Genomic DNA, 18461 nt, shown 5'->3' on the forward strand with positions numbered 1-18461 from the left:
TTCTTAGAACTAGATGACTTCTAATTCCCTTAGGATTACATCAATTTCCTAATCTTGTCCTAACCAGCTTGTTAGTGACTTCTATGTTGAAGTTTAACCAACACAAAGAAATAGAATTAACTGCAAAACTGGCTAAGTGTGAGGCTGAGTGTGACACTTATAAAAATGAAGTTCAAAAGGAGAAGGATAACATGAAGTATTGTATGGATGATCTCTCGGAATTGATCAAAAAGTTTGGAACCACAAAGTAGTTTCCGGTTCAAATGCGCTCCGGTTGTTTGTGCATGTTTTCCCACGTTTGAATAATAACAATGATAGTTGTGTGTGAATAATACGGTGATCAGGTTTCCTATGACCATATTTGCTATGGAATTATATGTTTTCTTTCGATGTATTTGTATGTAATAAATGTTTGTTAACTTTGGTGATCAGATTTAACAGTGGTGTAAGTTTGAAACCTCTATAAGAGCTAATAAAATGTTATTGTAATGGCAACTGCAAGATGAAACTTAGATTATATAAAGACAACTCTCTTTATTGATGTTTATAAAATCTCTCAAAATTGAACACAAGCTCTAATCTTGCTCATATGATCAACCACAACTTTGGTGATCATATATATATAGAACTATGAATTCCTTTTCCTAGTCCTATTACCTTATTACATGTCTTTCCTTTTCTTAGAACTAGATGACTTCTAATTCCCTTAGGATTACATCAATTTCCTAATCTTGTCCTAACCAACTTGTTAGTGACTTCTATGTTGAAGTTTAACCAACATTCTCACCGTTAAGCTTCAACCTTACCCGTGACATATCTTGTACTCCAATCAATTGTCTCATTTCTTCAAACTTGATCCGAGTTAATGCCTTTGTCAATATATCTGCTTTCTGCTCAATTCCTGGTATGTGTTCAACGTTAATGACCTCCTTCTCGATGCATTCTCGTATGAAATGATACCTTTTGTGAATGTGTTTCGTCTTCCCATGAAACACTGGATTTTTAGTGAGTGAAATTGCAGACTTATTATCAATCTTGATGAGAACTTTTTCAGGTTCTCTTCCTATGATTTCACCCAACATTTCTTGAAGCCATATTGATTGTTTAGCTGCTTCTGTTGCAGCCATAAACTCAGCTTCACAGGATGAGAGGGCTACAGTGTCTTGCTTCTGTGAACACCATGTAATAGGTGCTTCTCCTAGATAAAATATATGACCAGTTGTACTTTTTCCATCATCTTGGTCAATATTATGACTGATGTCACTATACCCAACAATTCCTTTTGATCCTCCTCGACCATACTTCAATCCATAGCTGATTGTTCCTCTTAGATATCTCAATATATGTTTTATTACATCACCATGAGACTTGCGTGGACTCTGCATATAACGGCTTGCTACTCCCACAGAGAAAGCCAAGTATGGTCTTGTGTGTAACAAGTATCTAAGGCATCCAACATTTCTTCTATAACTCGTTGGATCAATCTCAGCTTCTTCTTGTGCCTTTGAAACTTTAAGTCCAAACTCCATTGGTATCTTAGTTAGATTACAAGTTTCAAGTCATGCTTCTTTCAGAATTCTCCTTGCATAAGCTTCTTGTTTAATCTGAATTCCATCTACTCCTTGATGGAATTCTATGCCAAGGTAATAAGTGAGTTTTCCGTGGTCTGACATCTCAAACTTTGATGACATTTCTCTCTTGAACTCATTGATCACCTTAAGGGAGTTGCCAGTCAAAAATAGATCATCTACATAGACTGCAATCACAAGAAGCGTTCCCTTTTCTTCTCTTCTGTATACTGATGTTTCTTTATAGCACTTAACAAATCTGATTTCTCTTAAGATTTGATCTAACTTTGTATTCCAGGCTCGAGGAGCTTGTCTTAGACCATATAGAGCTTTTGATAACTTATAAACCTTATGCTCTTGTACTTTTACTTCAAAACCTTCTGGTTGTTCAACATACACATCTTCTCGCAATTCACCATGTAAGAATGTTGTCTTAACGTCTAAGTGGTGAATTTCCCATGAGTTTGATGCTGCTTCTGCTATTAAGAGACGAATTGTCTCTAGTCTAGCAACTGGTGCGAAAATTTCATCAAAGTCTATGCCTGATTCTTGAACGTATCCCTTAGATACAAGCCTTGCCTTATATTTGTTGACAGTACCATCAGCATTCCGTTTTATTTTGAAGATCCACTTAAGACCAATCACTTTTACCCCACCTGGATTATCAACTAGAAACCAAGTCTTGTTTCTGTTGATTGAAATAATTTCTTCTCTACATGCTTGTGTCCATTTAGTCGAGACCTTTTCTTCCTGAAAATTCCTTGGTTCATCATTAACAGAAAGTAGCATAATCTCACATTCTTCTGCAGCTTGAAGAACATAATCCTCCAGATACTGTGGCTTTTGTATCTGTCTTGTTGATTTTCGCAGTGGAATGGGTTGAGTTATTTCATCGATCTCTTCTTCTTCTTCTTCTTCTTCTTCTACTTCTTCGTTATTCTCAGTGTTTTCATTATTCTCTTCTTCTTCTTGATTAACATCACTGTTTCCATTGGTATTGATGATTATGGGTCCTTCTCCTTCATCAATTACTTGACCCCATCTCATGTGAAACATTCCTGGATCCCTACTTGGTCCATCATTAGTTTCTTTCCAGTTCCAGTTTGCTTTTTCATTGAATACCACATCTCGACTCACTATCACTCTTTTCGTTGTTGGATTGAATAATCTGTAAGCTTTGGATCCAGGCTCAATTCCTAGATGCACAAGAGTCTGATATCGATCATCTAGTTTCTTAAGAGTTGCAGAATCAACTTTTTCGTATGCTTTGCAACCAAACACTCTTAAATGATCTATGTTTGGTTTTCTCTTTCGCAAGCTTTCATATGGAGTCATGTCTTTCAGAGTTTTCGTAGGTATCCTGTTTATTAGGTATGTGGAGTGTGTACAACTTCTCCCCATAGATAATTAGGTACCTGCATAGACTTTAAAGAACTTCTTGTCATCTCCATTAGAGTCCTGTTTCTCCTCTCCACCACCATGTTTTGTTGTGGTGTATATGGTGCTGTGAGTTTCCTTTTGATTCCATTTGACTCACAGAACTTGTTGAACTCTAAGGAAGTGAACTCTCCTCCTCTATCAGTTCTAAAGCTTATGTGTCCTAATCTTGCATGCCACTTCCATGTCTGATCTTCCAGTCTCATATTCAGACCCAATGGCCTTCCAATCATGAGACTTATCTTGTAGAGTCTATTCTGTGAACGTCAGACTCTAACTAAAAGTCTTCCACTTGGGTCATGAACTGTTAGATAATCTTGTCGCATTCTAACATCACATCCAACTTCTGTAACTTGTCCTAAACTTAGAATGTTGCTTTGTAAGTTTGGGATGAAGTAGATGTTTGTGACAAGCTTCTGTTCTCCGGTCTTGCTCTGAAATAGAATTGACCCTTTCCCTTCAATTTCTACAGAAGATCCATCCCCAAACTTCACTTGTCTTTTGATTTTCTCATTGAGTTCAGAAAAGTAGTGTCTCTTACCAGTCATGTGATTGCTGGCTCCATTATCTAAATACCAGATACCTTCTTCTCCATCCTTTGATTCGTAGTTCTTTGGTATTAGTTTCCCTTCGTTTAAGAATACAACTTCGTGCATGAAAAGAGCTGTATCTGCTTCCCTTGTTTCATTCTTGTTTGCTTCTTCCATCTTTTGTATTCTTTCAGGGCATACAGAGGAGAAGTGTCCTGGTTGATCACATCTGTAACAAATAATGTTTGATCTATCCTTCTTTTCTTTCCCTTGGTTTTGATCATTCTGACTTGTTGTTCTATCTTGTGAGTTAAACCTTCCTCCCCTTCCTCGGCCTCTGTTTCCTCTACCACCTCTTCCACGACCTCTTCCTCTTGTCGCAGAGTTTTGTTGGTAAGAGTTTGTGTACAAGAGTTTTCCTTGAGTTTCTCCATTGTTTTCTTCATCAAAGATTCTCTCTTCATATGCTTTCAATCTTTCAATTATATTTTCATAGCTAGTCTTCTTTAAATCTAAGACTTGTTCGAGAGAAGCTATGATATGAATATACTTGGATCTTGGTAAACTATTGAGAAACTTCTTTACCAGTTTGTTCTCTTCAATAGTTTGTCCAAGTGATGCAGCTTTTGAGGCTATCTCTGATAGCTTTCCTGCAAAGCTATCAGTAGTATCAGTGTCTTTCATCTTCATTCTTTCAAATTCAGACATTAAGGTTTGCAGACGGGCTTGTTTAACTCGATCGGTTCCGAGATTACGTGCCTTTATTGCATCCCAAATTTTCTTTGAAGTTTCATGTTCACCAACTTGTAGAACAAGACATTCTGGTATTGCTTGAAAGAGTAATCCAATGGCAACATTGTTTTTGTCTGGGTCCAATGTACCAGGATCAATTGTTTCCCAAACTTTGTAGATTTTCATCAGTACCTTCATTCTCATGGCCCATACTATGTAGTTTGTGGCGTTGAGGATTGGAACTTGTATTGATGGTGGCGTGAACTGTTTTGCACCCACAATGGTGGTTTCGTTTTCCATGTCTCAGAAACAAGCTCTGATACCAATTAATGGCAACTGCAAGATAAAACTTAGCTTATATAAAGACAACTCTCTTTATTGATGTTTAGAAAATCTCTCAAAACTAAACACAAGCTCTAATCTTGCTCATATGATCAACCACAACTTTGGTGATCATATATATATAGAACTATGAATTCCTTTTCCTAATCCTATTACCTTATTACATGTCTTTCCTTTTCTTAGAACTAGATGACTTCTAATTCCCTTAGGGTTAGATCAATTTCCTGGTCTTGTCCTAACCAGCTTGTTAGTGACTTCTATGTTGAAGTTTAACCAACATATTGGGATTCTGTTTCTTTGCTTATTTCTTTGTTTTATGTGTATTTGTTTCAACTTTTTGGACTGTATACAATATTAATGTTGTGTGTTGGATGCGGAGGACCGAAGTATGGATTTGGAAACCTAAAAGAGGTTCTCAATTCAAATATCTTTTTTTGAAATTTAATTCCCTCCACCATCCCATGATTCCCGATCCATAAATGGTTAAATTTTCTTGAAATTTTCTGATCTTTAAGTTCTATCTTTGTGTGAAGTTGTTTAATCCCTTGATTTTTTTTGTTCGATTTGTTTAAGCCTCATACAAATATACACACATATTATTTTGTTGTATTTATAAATGGTATCCGTTTCTGGAAAAGAAATATTTTTATTTTTTTTTAATTTAGCCTATTTTTAGGTTAAATTGAAAAAGTGAAAGTATTTCTTTTCCAAAAACAGAGGAAGTATTAGAATGATGAAAACATAAATCATATTATATTCATGAATCATGTACTCACAAGTCACATGAATGCCACGATTCATGGCTAAATTCATTAGTTAAGCATGAACAATTTACCAAGCGCAAACTGTGTTTGTGTTACGTTCCATGCATTTTTCTCTTAATCGAGAAACCTTGGACTAAATTTAGAAGTCCGATGAGCAAAAAAAAAAAATTATTCATGGAATAGATTTATGCGAGCAGTTTACTAGAGTAAACGAAACATAATTTAGATGTACATTTCCTTTTGGTATTAGGTATTAACGATACCCCGACAATTAAGTATAGACATACATGAAACCAAATATATTTCCCTTCTAACTGCGTGCATATTTTATAGAAATCCCAAATGCTACTAGAACGGCTACCACAAACATGGACCCAAGAGATGTATGCTTACAGTCTTGGATCAAGCTACCTGCACGACGAGTTATGGTATTCAACTTTGATCCATGCTTTATCTTTTCATCACCAAACTTTGACTGTTTCGAGTATACAAATGGACCCAGTGGAGTTTCTAATGTAGATGAGAATGTTGCTTTTCTTTGTGGGAATTTCGGCCCTGTCATGTTTTTCTCTTTTTGGTTCTTCAATGATGAACGTTGCCTAGTTCTCTGATCAAGTACCGTCTCTGCTGAATGTTTTTCTTGTGATATTGGTCGATCATGATTTGGTTCGTGCATTCCAGATGATTGATAAGTGTTACTTATAAACTTGGGCATAATAATGAAAAGAACTCCATCCTCAAACGTAGCACTGATTTCATCTGTATTGCAATCTGATGAAACTTGAAAATGTTTTTCGAAACGACTCCATTTGTTATCTCCAAGTGGCCTTTCTCCGCTTACCTTTAGGTTACCTGTCGGCTCGAGTTGCACCCTTGCTTGTTCCTTGGTAAATCCTGCAAATATTTGAAGAATGAATGAACATGTTTAAAAACGGCAGGCATCTTATCGGACATGAAGGGATTCTTACAAAAAACAAGTGAGTCTTAATTTGTCGATAACTTAAACATCAAACAAAGTTAGATTTCAAGGTTACATGCAGACCTGTAAGTTCGATGAGGAGAGTTTCTGAACCCTTTTCCTCTACTAATTCCGAAGAAGGTTCGAAATCCGCATAAGACCGACGAGCTCTAGTTCTAGGCCTTGTATCCATTCGTGCAACCCCTGGTTATATATTTCCCTGAATGAGTTATTATTTCTTAAAATCTCGAGACGTTTCCTCTTTAGCAATAGGTAGTACTATAGGTGAATTGTTGAATTTGAAATCTTCGTATGGATTTTATATATAAACGATAAACTCATTTAGAAGTAAGATGAGAAAACTTCTGACGGAAATGATTCCATTCTTATGTCTTTTGATGATGGCTGGTTTTTGGTCTTGTTTCGGCGGTTGGTTTCAACGTTTCTTGTTGATGGGGTGAAAGAAGAGGTTCTTTGTTTCATATCCATTCTAAAGTATGGACTCGACTGTTTATAGATTTTGAAGCACTAGTGAGCCTCCTCCTAGCTGTACAATTCAAAGGCAAACCCCATTCATGATTGACCATTAAGTATGACAATTAGTTAATCTGTAGTAGTTGAGATTAAGATATTTTTTGCTTGTTTCGGAGAAAATATGAGTACACAATAAGTAAACAAACGGCTAAATATAATATTATGGGTTCCGTCCCTGGCGTAAAGATGTGCAATTGTTTATGAAGGGTAATGAAGGTTTGACAGGGCAACAATGAAGTCTCTTTGAGGCTTGTCCATTATCATCATATTCTCGCATAATATTGCATCTTTGAGTTCTATTCCGTACTTGTTCTTAAACACCCTTTGGATTTCGTCCATGTCTATTTCAGCTCTGCTTACAATCACACGTGCCAGGGCACCTTTGTCTGTCGTCGTACCCTTAATGCAGCTGTGCAGTATCTGAGAAGCGAAAATACGTCGGAATATCCGAGTTAGCTGTTGAATGGGGTGGCAAGATTGTCGAGTCATAGAATATCTCTTTCCAAGAACCTAATATTCCTGAAGGAACTTTTATGGATACAAAAATGCTTAAAGCAGCTTTTAGGCTGTTGAACAAATAGTTTGATACCTTCGCATAATATTTAGCTGGAGTGTATATGCACTTGACAACAATTCCAAGGGCATTCTCAAAGTCACCGTAAACGTCCTTTTTGATCGACTACGAAAGAAAAAAACATCATTTAATATCATTGACGAGCAAAGATTTAAGTGGGATAATCTTAATTAAAAACTAAATTAGCATGAATAGAACTATATATGTACCTTACTGTATTCATGTCCATAGATGTGCTTATAAGCGCCTAAGTTGTTGAATGCTTCGCTTACTGAACATCTCCAGAACAACTGACTCTTCAACTCCTCCCTTGCCTTCTCCTGTTTCATATAGTCTTTTCGCGTCACATTTTGCGATATGTTTGACTTACGTCGGCGTTATGTGACTTATGTGATGTCGCCAGTGCCACTAGGATCTGTTAGTATGCCAGTTCATTGAAGCACCGTACGTAATTAGTAACTTTCGAACTAAAGATTTGATTAAGTTAAGGTTATCCTTGACCTTATTCAGTAAACAACAAAAAAAAAAAAAGTGAAAATCCCCATTAACAGAGTTTATCAAACAGCGTATCTTTTTCTAATTGTAGCTTTATGAGTTATAAACATACTCTTTGAAAGGGATGAGACATTTCGAAGCTGATGATATCTTGATCTAATTGCCTTTTAAACTTATGCTGATAAGCTTGATTAACAAGGAGAATTTGACTTGATTTTCTGCCTGTATATATTTCAATAAGAGCCTTGTAATTTATGTCACCATCTTCAAATGCATTCCTCGCCATGACAGCGTCGCGCTCGTGTGGTTCCAGCATCCATAGTGACAGAAGACTGTATTTCTATACAACAAACTTATTCAGAGAACTGGAAGTAATTGTCTGCTTAAGCATTTGTTTTTGGATTTTTATACAACCAATCTAACAAAAAATTCACTTAATTAACTAGCTTTACGTCGATGATTTCGTTCTTAGTTAAAATTTCTAACCTGATTAATGTGGTTGGACTGTGTCTTCTGAAGATGATTGATTAAGTCTTCTCCATACATAACTAAGTAAGTTTCTCTTATCTGTTTCCGTTCATATCGATTTCGTCGAACTATGCATGGAATCAAATCATTTAACCGTCTTGAGGATGCATATTCATGTATTTCTCTGCATTCTTTCTCACAAACTTGAACGGAAGATATGGAATTATTATCCATTACTAAGCTAGAGTACTGAATCAATGGAAGATACTACAAAACCGCAAAAGTCAGGTAGCTAGCTAGATAGGCATATATAAAAAAATAAATTAGGACATGACTTGGAGAGTAAGGAAGGGATTTTACTTTATAGATCCTACTGAGGTTGTGAGTTGGATCCAACATTGAAGTTTGGAATGGTGATGGTGAAATTCATATTGAACTAAGTGCTGTGTGATGTGTAATATCTTGTTTTTTCTTTGTTTAGGAAATTTTCATTCTTTCTTTCTGTCTAGCTAATTTAGCTCATTGACTCTTCTGACGCAAGACAAGTGTGCATTCCACTCTTTAACTTTACTGAAACCGTAATACATGAGAGGCAAATGGCTATATACAAAGGCTTATAGTTTTAGACAATTGAAGGCATACGGATTACAGAATTAACAAAATGGAAAAGACAATTAGATTTTTTTTTTCTTCTTCTTCTGATGAATCCAGAGGCGGAACTAGAAATATCTGGCTTGACTATCTATTCACCTCGGGCTTAAGGTTAAAATTCAAAGATCATTTAAGGCCCCCAAAAAGATAGGTAATCAAAAAATAGTTTATTGGGCTTTTAGGGGTGGCTTCGCCTGGCTATAGTTCCGCCCCTGTTCTGATAATGACTTTATCATAATCGAATGTTTTTAATTGTACTCTTTACATAGCCTAGGGATGGTAAACGTATCCTTCCTGAATCCTAATACATTCTAACCCTTAAGACCTCAATTTCAGAGAAGCCATATCCATATAAACCTTTACAAACATACACAACAGTCCTCCATTGCTAGTATCTGCATAACGAATTTAAAATATAATATGAAAAAGCCACTCTATTCATTCTCAATAGGTTTTGAATTGGATGCCCACAGACTTTAACATGGTATCAGAGTAAGATCCGTACCTGTACGCGGTGTAGACCGAATAATTGTGGCCGTCGTGGCCGAATGTCACATGTACACTTGTGACCGAGTGCTTGGTCACTTGTACGACCTGTATATGCGGGGTATAGGCCGAGTTACTGGCCGCCATGACCAAATGTCACATGTACATCCGTGACCGAATGACTGATCACTCGTATGTAGGTCCACATTTTAGGACGAATGATTGGCTTTACACGTGAGGGGGCGTGTGAAAGGACAATAGTCTCACATCGCTAGTATCCGCATAACGAACATAAAATATAATATGGAATGGTCACTTCACTGATTGCCAATTGGTTTTGAGTTGGATGCCCGCAGACTTTAACAATTATTCAATCACTTATCCACCCATCAATGACGAGCTCCACCCATCGTTGACGAGCACTTTCAATGTTAATTGGGTTTCAATGAGGTGAGGCATAACCTCAATTCCGTCAGCAGCATAATGTTTCACTGTGGATGCTGTGCCTCTCCTGAATTAACTACATCGGATGAGGCGCATTTCTTAAAGATACCACATGATGGCAAGCATCACCGATTTTCATCTCAGCCCTACTTTCTTTAACCAAAAAATAAAGCGTAAAATGATTTTCTACTGTTTGGCAATTTGTAGTTATAATTTTGAACCTTTTCTCGTTTCTTCTTTGTCTTCATTATCTCAAACATTATAGCGATATTGATATCAGTTTCTATCTTTTCTTCCGCTGCAGTGCTGTTAAGGTCTTCTGGATACTCAACATCTACTACCTATCTCTTCCTTTTTGTTGAAACCACTTTCTTCTTCTTTACCTCAAAATCCATTGGTCCAACAATAGTGCTACAACATCTATAAACATCACCATACAAACCACATACATCCACACCAAGTTCATTCATATTTAAAGGTCTGGATTGCTTTGAACAACTTTGTCGAGATTATTAGTCCCACATAGTTAGGCCCATTGGAATTTAATATGGTGTCAGAGCCTGCAATTTCTGACGAGTCGTTTGATCGCATCTTTATTCTGCGCCACCTGATTTATTGTCCACGTATTAGACCCAATAAGGCTACTATACGTGAGGGGACGTGTTGAGATTATTTTTCCCACCTGATATGGGAAGTTTAAGATGCACTTCAATAAAATTTGTTCATCATATTTTCTTTTCCAATCAAACCACTGACAAAATCAGCTGGACTAATTTCTTTATTAGTGAAAGATTTAATAGAAAAAGATAATTTATTAACAAAATCTGAAAGAATTTTGGCACCAAGAACCTATTCTTTAGAATTAGTGGCTAACTTGTGCATTCTCTTCTTGAATAAGATTAAGTAGATCTTGGTAAAGAATTTGGGCATCAAAAACCTATTATTTAGGAGTAGTGGCTAACTTGTGCAGTCTCTTCTTGAATGGGATTAACTAGAGCTTGGTAATTTGGCTAATTTTTTTTGTTTCTCTCCATCCTAGATCTTGACTGAAGTGCAAAATCTTCTTTAACAAAATCCATCGAAAAGAATTGAAAACCCTAGAAAAAGCTTGAGATTTGGGGATTTTATTTCTTCTGAACTTTGGTTTTACTTTTCTGTCCTTCTTTTTCTCTACTCATTCGATATATAAATAATTTGATTGATTGATTTCAAACAGCTAGAGTTGCATTAATTCTTAGTGCAGTAAAATTCAAAGAGAGATTGTACTATGATGGAGGGGTAAAACACAAAAAAGAGCATCAGAAGAAAGGATTTTTTTAATGAAATGATGATCTTATTCGAGAATAAGCTGAAACTTGGATGAAATTTTCCAAAAAATCAGCACTCTTTTCCGAGTCCAATTTTGTGCACCCTTTAAAAACCGGGTTGCACATTACGGCCGTCCCTATTTGCACAAATTTGAATTAACTGGTTTTGTTCAGTCCCTTAAATAATTACATTTACAAAGAAAAAGTAAAAGCAACTCCAATATGTTAAACTCCATTAATACCCTTTTCCTGATCTTTTTCTATCTCCAACCTTAAAGCAAGATGATATAATTGCTTCAAAGGTTTAGTAGTCAACTTGTTGTGTCAATGTATAAATTCTCCAATCATCATGATATCTTGATATTACTAAATGTTACTTGATGAAAACTTGAGTTTCCTGAATAGTGAAGAAAATCTTGATCGAGTAATTTAACACCACGAAGAATTGATGTTTAAAATTAATTTCTTTGTTCTCTGTGAATCTACTAAGAACAACCAAAACTAAAGAATATCAATGAAAAATAGGTAAGACCGATTTGGTATTTATAGATCCAAACAAACCTAGAAGAAAAATGGGTTAAAAAAATACATAACGTCACTGTGTGGACGAAAGTATGTCGCCACGTGGGAAGATATCGAGGCACGAATACAAAAAGTTCGGGTATTAGGATAAACACAGAATAAATTCCGTGAAACATCTTTACAGGGATCGAGATATTTACCCTTCATCCCAGATGAAGACAAGTGGGAAGCAATAGCTATATCCGAGGTTAGGTTTCAAATGGGTAGATGAGCATTTAATGAGAATTCAACGAGCAGTTCGCCAAGGCTACAATTTTAATGAACAAGTGGTGAAAGAGTATTCGTTGGAGGATAGGGAGATATCAACAACTCTGGCGAGTATTACTGACTAATCTTTTTACAAGGAGTCTCAGCTACGAAAGAAAACCTTGTCGCAAGTAATGTCATCCAAAGAGGACTTGGCGAAGAGAAATAAGACTTCAACGAGCTAAACGGATTGTTATCCACTAGTGAGTTCTATACATATAAAGAAAATGTAAATGAGGATTGAGGTTTTTAGGGTTTATAGCACAACATGAGTATTCAGAAAGGAAAAGAGAAAGCGCGGCATAATACTTTTCTTTGAGCATTTGCAACCGTATACAAACCACAAAGAAATCACCATCGTGGACGAAGGTTGTAACACCAAACCACGTAAATCTCCTGTGTCTTTATTATTTAGTTTACATACATGTGCCAATGGCTTACATATGTGTGGCATGTGTGGGAATTTAGTTTACTACAACAAAGCATAACATATAATAGAAAATCATCCAGCCAACTATAATTGTGTATTACAAATTTTGCCAACCAAATTACAACCATATCCAGGCCTTGTTTGGTAAGATTTATGATTATCTATTTATTATTATAGATAATCATAAATTAATAAATGATTTTGATATACTCATTTTTATAATAAATTTTCACAAACGTTTTTTTAAAATAATTGATTATTTTAGAAATATGTCATCAGCAAGGAGAGGAAATAACGATAATCCAAGAATTTATTTCAGTAAAGTTTTTATTTTGTCCCCGATAGTCTAAACAAATAAGAACAAAGAATTAAATTCACGTTAGTTAAATAAAATAATTAATTATGATAAGTTTAAAAACAACTTTGTTTATATTTATGATTATAATGGGTTTTTTCAATTATGATTAAATTAATCAATTATTTTAAATTTTAACAAACACCCGTATAATGGATTATGGGATGGATAATGGATTATGGCCTCATATTCCTTATAAAAAACGGTTACCAAACATCCCCTGGAACTAAAATCCATCCTGGCTAGTAAAAATAAGCACCAAAACATAAAAAAATTATATGGTCAGCTGAACCATACGTTAACACCAAGTTACTAATAAAAGAACTTCATTTCATTAAGATACGTGGCTTCAAAAACATTCTAACGGATCCATTTTTTATTTAAATATAATTGGTATTACCGTAGGGTATGATCTTGCAACAGACTACATATTTCTCCACCGTGAATTGCAGAGGATTAACATGGGACAGTATTGTATAGGTTTTGTTTACTGATACAAGTAGAATCAATGGAGAAAGGAAAACACATACATAACACATGGGCTGATGATTAAAGAATCAAGATAACTAAAAACTATAACAAAGCATAACACATAGCAGAAGATGACTTTTCAATAATTTTTCACAAATCCACCAATAGTTAGTTACACTTGTAGACCCATTTGTGCTTGTAAAAGAAAATGACTTTCCTAACCTTAGCGAATGAAGTTATAATTGAAAATAAACCAACGATTTCTTAAGATGATTCAACCTTAGGGTCTATCTAAAATAAATTTAAGGATTCATTCTATATATTAAAACAAACAATATATATATACACCAGTTTTTTTTTTGCTCAATATAGGATCTAAAAACGAAAATTATACCTGCAGCTGATGATGTTAATTTAAATCCGTGAATTGTTTCAATCTTTTTGGTTGATTAGAGAGATTTTGAATGGAAATAACGAAATATATCTCAGCTATATTTAGCAAAACCCTAATCTGATTATGATGAAGGGGAATGTGTGTGTGTGGAGGGTGCTAGGTTTTTTTCACATGTTTATTGGATATTGCTCAACATTTGATCCTAAAGTTAGACAACCTTCGTTAGTTTTATGTAACAAAAATATATCGGACAAAATATCATGTACAAGATATATTATAGTGATTAGTAATATATGATAATGGACAAACAAAAAAAATCCCCTTTTATGTAACCTTTATTAGAGACATAATGTAAAAGGTTTTTTTTTTCCCGCGTATGTTAATCCTTAGAGTTCAACCTTTTTCGGGAAAAAAATGAAATTTTATTTTTCTTCTAAGCCGTTAGTCTCGAACAAGTTGGGGTATGATTGAAAAAAAACACAATCACGTTCGAAGAAATCAACCATCTTGAGAGGAAAAAAAATGTTTTCTCTCGAATGGAATAACTAGCTAGCTAGGCAATAATGTTTAGGGAGATTCATATTTTTCTATTCAACAAAGCTCTTCAAACATAAAAGGAAAAACGTGAATGTAAACTATACATTTAATCCAAGTTGCAATGTACATGTCTCAAAAAAAAAGTGGCAATATACTTTCTTCATGTAGTTTATTACACTGCCACAACTTTCAAATTTTGAAATGCAGTTAAGAAATGGGAGAGTTTGTCGAAATTCAGAACAAGTCAAGATATAAAGAGTATTATTCTATATACATCACACAACATCTGGAAATTCGTAGAGCTGATCATACAAAGAGAAAACCTATTTGATAGTCATTGCATGTGTTTTACTTTCTTAATTGGTTCTACATGTACCAATAAACATAACAATAACTTCCCACGTTAATCCTGTGCAAACTTGGTTCACCGGTAGAGGAAATTGTAGTCTATTGCAAGAGTTATACTTGGTAGTAATACCAATCTATTTAGACTAAAAATGGATCTATTAGAATGCATTTTAAGATGCGTATCTTAATGAAATGATTATGTTATTTTATTAGTAACTTAGTGTTAATGTATGGTTTAGCTGACTGTACAATTTCCTCTGCTAGATTGTCTGTGATACTCTCTATATTGACTTATTATAGACCTGATCTTCTCAAGTTGGAGAAGCCTAACTGTTGGGGTTCACATGTGAACACTTTACCAAGTATGAGCATTCTACTTGTTTCTGGTGACAGTCCATTTCAGTGTTTAAAAAATATCATGAAGCACAACTCCAAATCTCACAAACAAGAAAAGGATAAGGTTGATAACAAATCTTAAGGACAGGAAAATAATGAGGTGGATAAAAAATCTCAAGTGTTTAAAAAATGTCATGAAGCACAACTCCAAATCTCACAAACAAGAAAAGGATAAGGTTGATAACAAATCTTAAGGACAGGAAAATAATGAGGTGGATAAAAAATCTCAAGGACAAGACGATAATAGTTTCTCAAGTGTACTTCGAGAATATGGTGAGAATATATTATACTTTTTAGAAGATGTCACGAAGAGCGACTCCATCTTGAGCTTGATTATTGGAACGGTTTCACATACGACTTGGTGGTTCAGCTATTACGCTTCACCAAAGTAGTCGAAATAGCTCATCGGTTCTACTCGGTTGGGGAGCTTAGAGCGAGGAGCAATGAGTTAGGACTTGTAAATCACCAAAACTCGGCCTAATATTCAGAACCTATTTATTAGAGGCTTATACATTACTACTCATGATTCATGACTTGTACCTAATTAAAATTAAATTTTTAACATTATCATGTAATTAAGTGTATAATATTATTATATTGAACCTATTAATCATGTTTTTAGATGATTTTACATTTGATAACTCTCATCTGAGGAGTTACGAAATTTTTTCTTTTCTGATTTTGGTGCATGGAAGCCCAACTCAGAAAAATCGCCAACTTATTTTCCTCGAAAATTGGTCTAACTCGCTAAAATAGACCGCCTTAATCCCAAATAATCGGAAATGGATTGGAATCGGAAATCGCATTGGTCATATAGCGAGCAGTGATAACCGGTGAGTAATCGGCCTTGGAGAATGATTTTGACTACACTACTCTGCACACATTATGAGATTAATTACGGGTGAAGTTAAGGTGTATTGGAAGTGGTTAACAAAGTGTTGACGAAAATTAACGGTATTCAAATCCAATTGAGAAACATGGGAGAAGAGTTGCAGAAATTGGAACAAGTAAAAAATGATCTTGAAGAAATTAAAGAATATTTGAGGAAACAAGCTACTAAACCTTGGTGGAAGTTTTAGTAGTTGAGGGTAACTTAACAACCTTTATCGTCATCAAAATGATAATTTTACATTCTTAAGACGTGTTTTTGTTTCACAATTTAATTACAAATATGGTATAGTCTCAAGATTTCAGTTTTGACTTAGAGGTATCAAATGTGTTCTTTAATTCTTGATTGAATAATTGCTGAATTATACCTGCAAAACAAATACAACCAAACACATAAAAAATATGGCTGAGCTGCGGAATAGGTGGCTCTCTTTAAGACGTTTCGCGTCTCTGCCCAATATTGTGCAAGCAGTTCATTGTTCTCGCGTCATTCCCATGATAAAAAATTCGAGTTCATTCTCTTAAAAAATCACTTTTGCACGGTGAGAGGATGCAAAACTTATACAATTTCGTTATTGAGGAGCACCTGATCACTAAGAAGGTGCTCCTTCAAAACTATAAATATGTAATTTGAACCCCAAAGCTAAGGATCGCATATTACCCACTTGAGGAGCACCAGATCACTAAGAAGGTACTCCCTCAAGACCATAAATATATAAGTTGAGCCCCAAAACTAAGGATCCCATATTGGCCTCACCAAGACCTCATCTTGAACATTCTATTAATGAAGTGTTAATTCTCTTTCTAAGTATCTATTTATTTATGTTCTAGTTTAGTAGCGAGTTTATATCAATAAGATCCTTGTAATTTATGTATTACAAGGAAAAACTCAATGGGACAAAAAAAGTTATTACTCTCTTCTTGAATGAGATTAAGTAGAGCTTTGGTAACTTGGCCAGAATTCTTTATGTCTCTACTGTTGGAGAAATTGAGCTTTTAATAAAAGAATTATTGGTCTTGGGGTGGTTTTATTTAATGACCTAAGGGTCTAAAAATACTTACTCATTTTGTGAGTTAATGAAATGATTCTTTAGTCCCACATTATGGAAAACTAAAGAGGAGTTCCACTACATAACTATTCTCTTATGGATAGATTGACAAGCGAGGGTGGAAGGGGTGGGTAAACGATACATGGCCCACCCCATGTAATATGTGCGTGTACAATGCACCAAGTCCTGTGTCTACTCAAATTAATTTTTCTAGTTTTTTCTTTGAACCTAAACTCACCTTGATTTGCAAGTTAATTCTCCTATAAATACAATTCGAAAAATCTCTTTTCAACCTACACAAGAAGCGACTAATTTAAAGTCGTCTTTTCATCATCTTCTTGTTTTGTTTTGCGCGGCGTGTTTACTTCCATTCCCCGTTGCTAAGTTCAAGAGTGGGTAACTTGCATTGTGATAATTCAAGTTATATCGGGAAGTCTTATCCTGGACACATCTTTGCACATTGGGGTTTAGCATTTCTCTTCTTGAGCATACCTGCGAACTAATGTGTTAGGGACAACTTGTTGAACCTCGTCAAGTTTTTTCGGTAGAGTTGTTTTGATTCCGTTCTTTATATATTAATTTTGATACATATAACGTGTTGTTCATTGTTGCAAGATTCTAACAATCTTAACACATTATAAATCCTTGTAACAACGGCAAAGAACGACGTTGAAAGACCACAGAAGTTTAACGGAAAGGATTTCAAGAGATGGAAATCCAAGATGTTGTTTTTCCTAAGCCATCTTGAATTGGACTCAGTACTGGTTACTTTTGATGAATTGGTGAATGCTGAAGGTATTTCTGATGTTGATAAAGCGTATTTCATGAGGGTTAATTATATGGCTAAAAAATCATATTATGAATTGTTTGGAAGATGCGATGTATGATTTTTACAATGCTAAAGGAAACTTCAGTGCTTATGATTTGTGGACTGCATTAGAAGCAAAGTACCAAGCTGAGACTGCTGGAAGCAAGAAATTTTTGGTAGCAAAGTTTATGGATTTCAATATGGTGAATGATAAGCCTGTTGTTGATCAATTTCCTTAAATTCAACAAATCATAAACAAAATACTTGCTGAAGGTATGATTATTGATGAAATGTTTCAATTTTCTGTTGTAATAGAGAAATTACGATCTTCTTGGTCGGAGTACAAGAGAAATTTGAGACATGAAACTGGTGAGATCAACATGGTTGAATTGGGTAAGAAGATTCAAGTGGAAGAATTATTTTGCACCAAAGACAAGAACGTGTCATCTGCAAGGGACATGACCAACAAGGCTCGTATGTTCGAGCACAAGTCTTCCAAATATGAAAAAGGTGACAATAACAATCGCAACTCAAAACATGCTCCTCATAAGAAAGGTACGTTTCATAAACCAGAATCTAGCATTATTAATATTAAAGGTGCTTTTTGGGTGTGTGGAAATACTGGCCATATGACAGTTCACTGTAGACAACTTAAGGATAAGAAGAA

General features: G+C 35.1%; 1 protein-coding gene and 1 pseudogene across 1 annotated transcript; both read right to left on the reverse strand.

The window, feature by feature from the left end:
• Window positions 1–5524: 5524 nt before the first annotated feature.
• On the reverse strand, window positions 5525–6810 carry LOC113320884. The gene is made up of 2 exons (XM_026568780.1): window positions 6416–6810; window positions 5525–6267 (listed from the first exon to the last, which is right to left on the reverse strand). Exons 1-2 carry the CDS (start codon window positions 6522–6524, stop codon window positions 5684–5686), a joined length of 693 nt encoding a protein of 230 aa, XP_026424565.1. The 5' UTR covers window positions 6525–6810; the 3' UTR covers window positions 5525–5683.
• Window positions 6811–7011: 201 nt separating this feature from the next.
• On the reverse strand, window positions 7012–8660 carry LOC113320883 (annotated as a pseudogene).
• Window positions 8661–18461: the final 9801 nt, after the last annotated feature.

The sequence above is a fragment of the Papaver somniferum genome, chromosome 11 (genome assembly GCF_003573695.1).
Source record: "Papaver somniferum cultivar HN1 chromosome 11, ASM357369v1, whole genome shotgun sequence".
Classification (NCBI taxonomy): domain Eukaryota; kingdom Viridiplantae; phylum Streptophyta; class Magnoliopsida; order Ranunculales; family Papaveraceae; genus Papaver; species Papaver somniferum.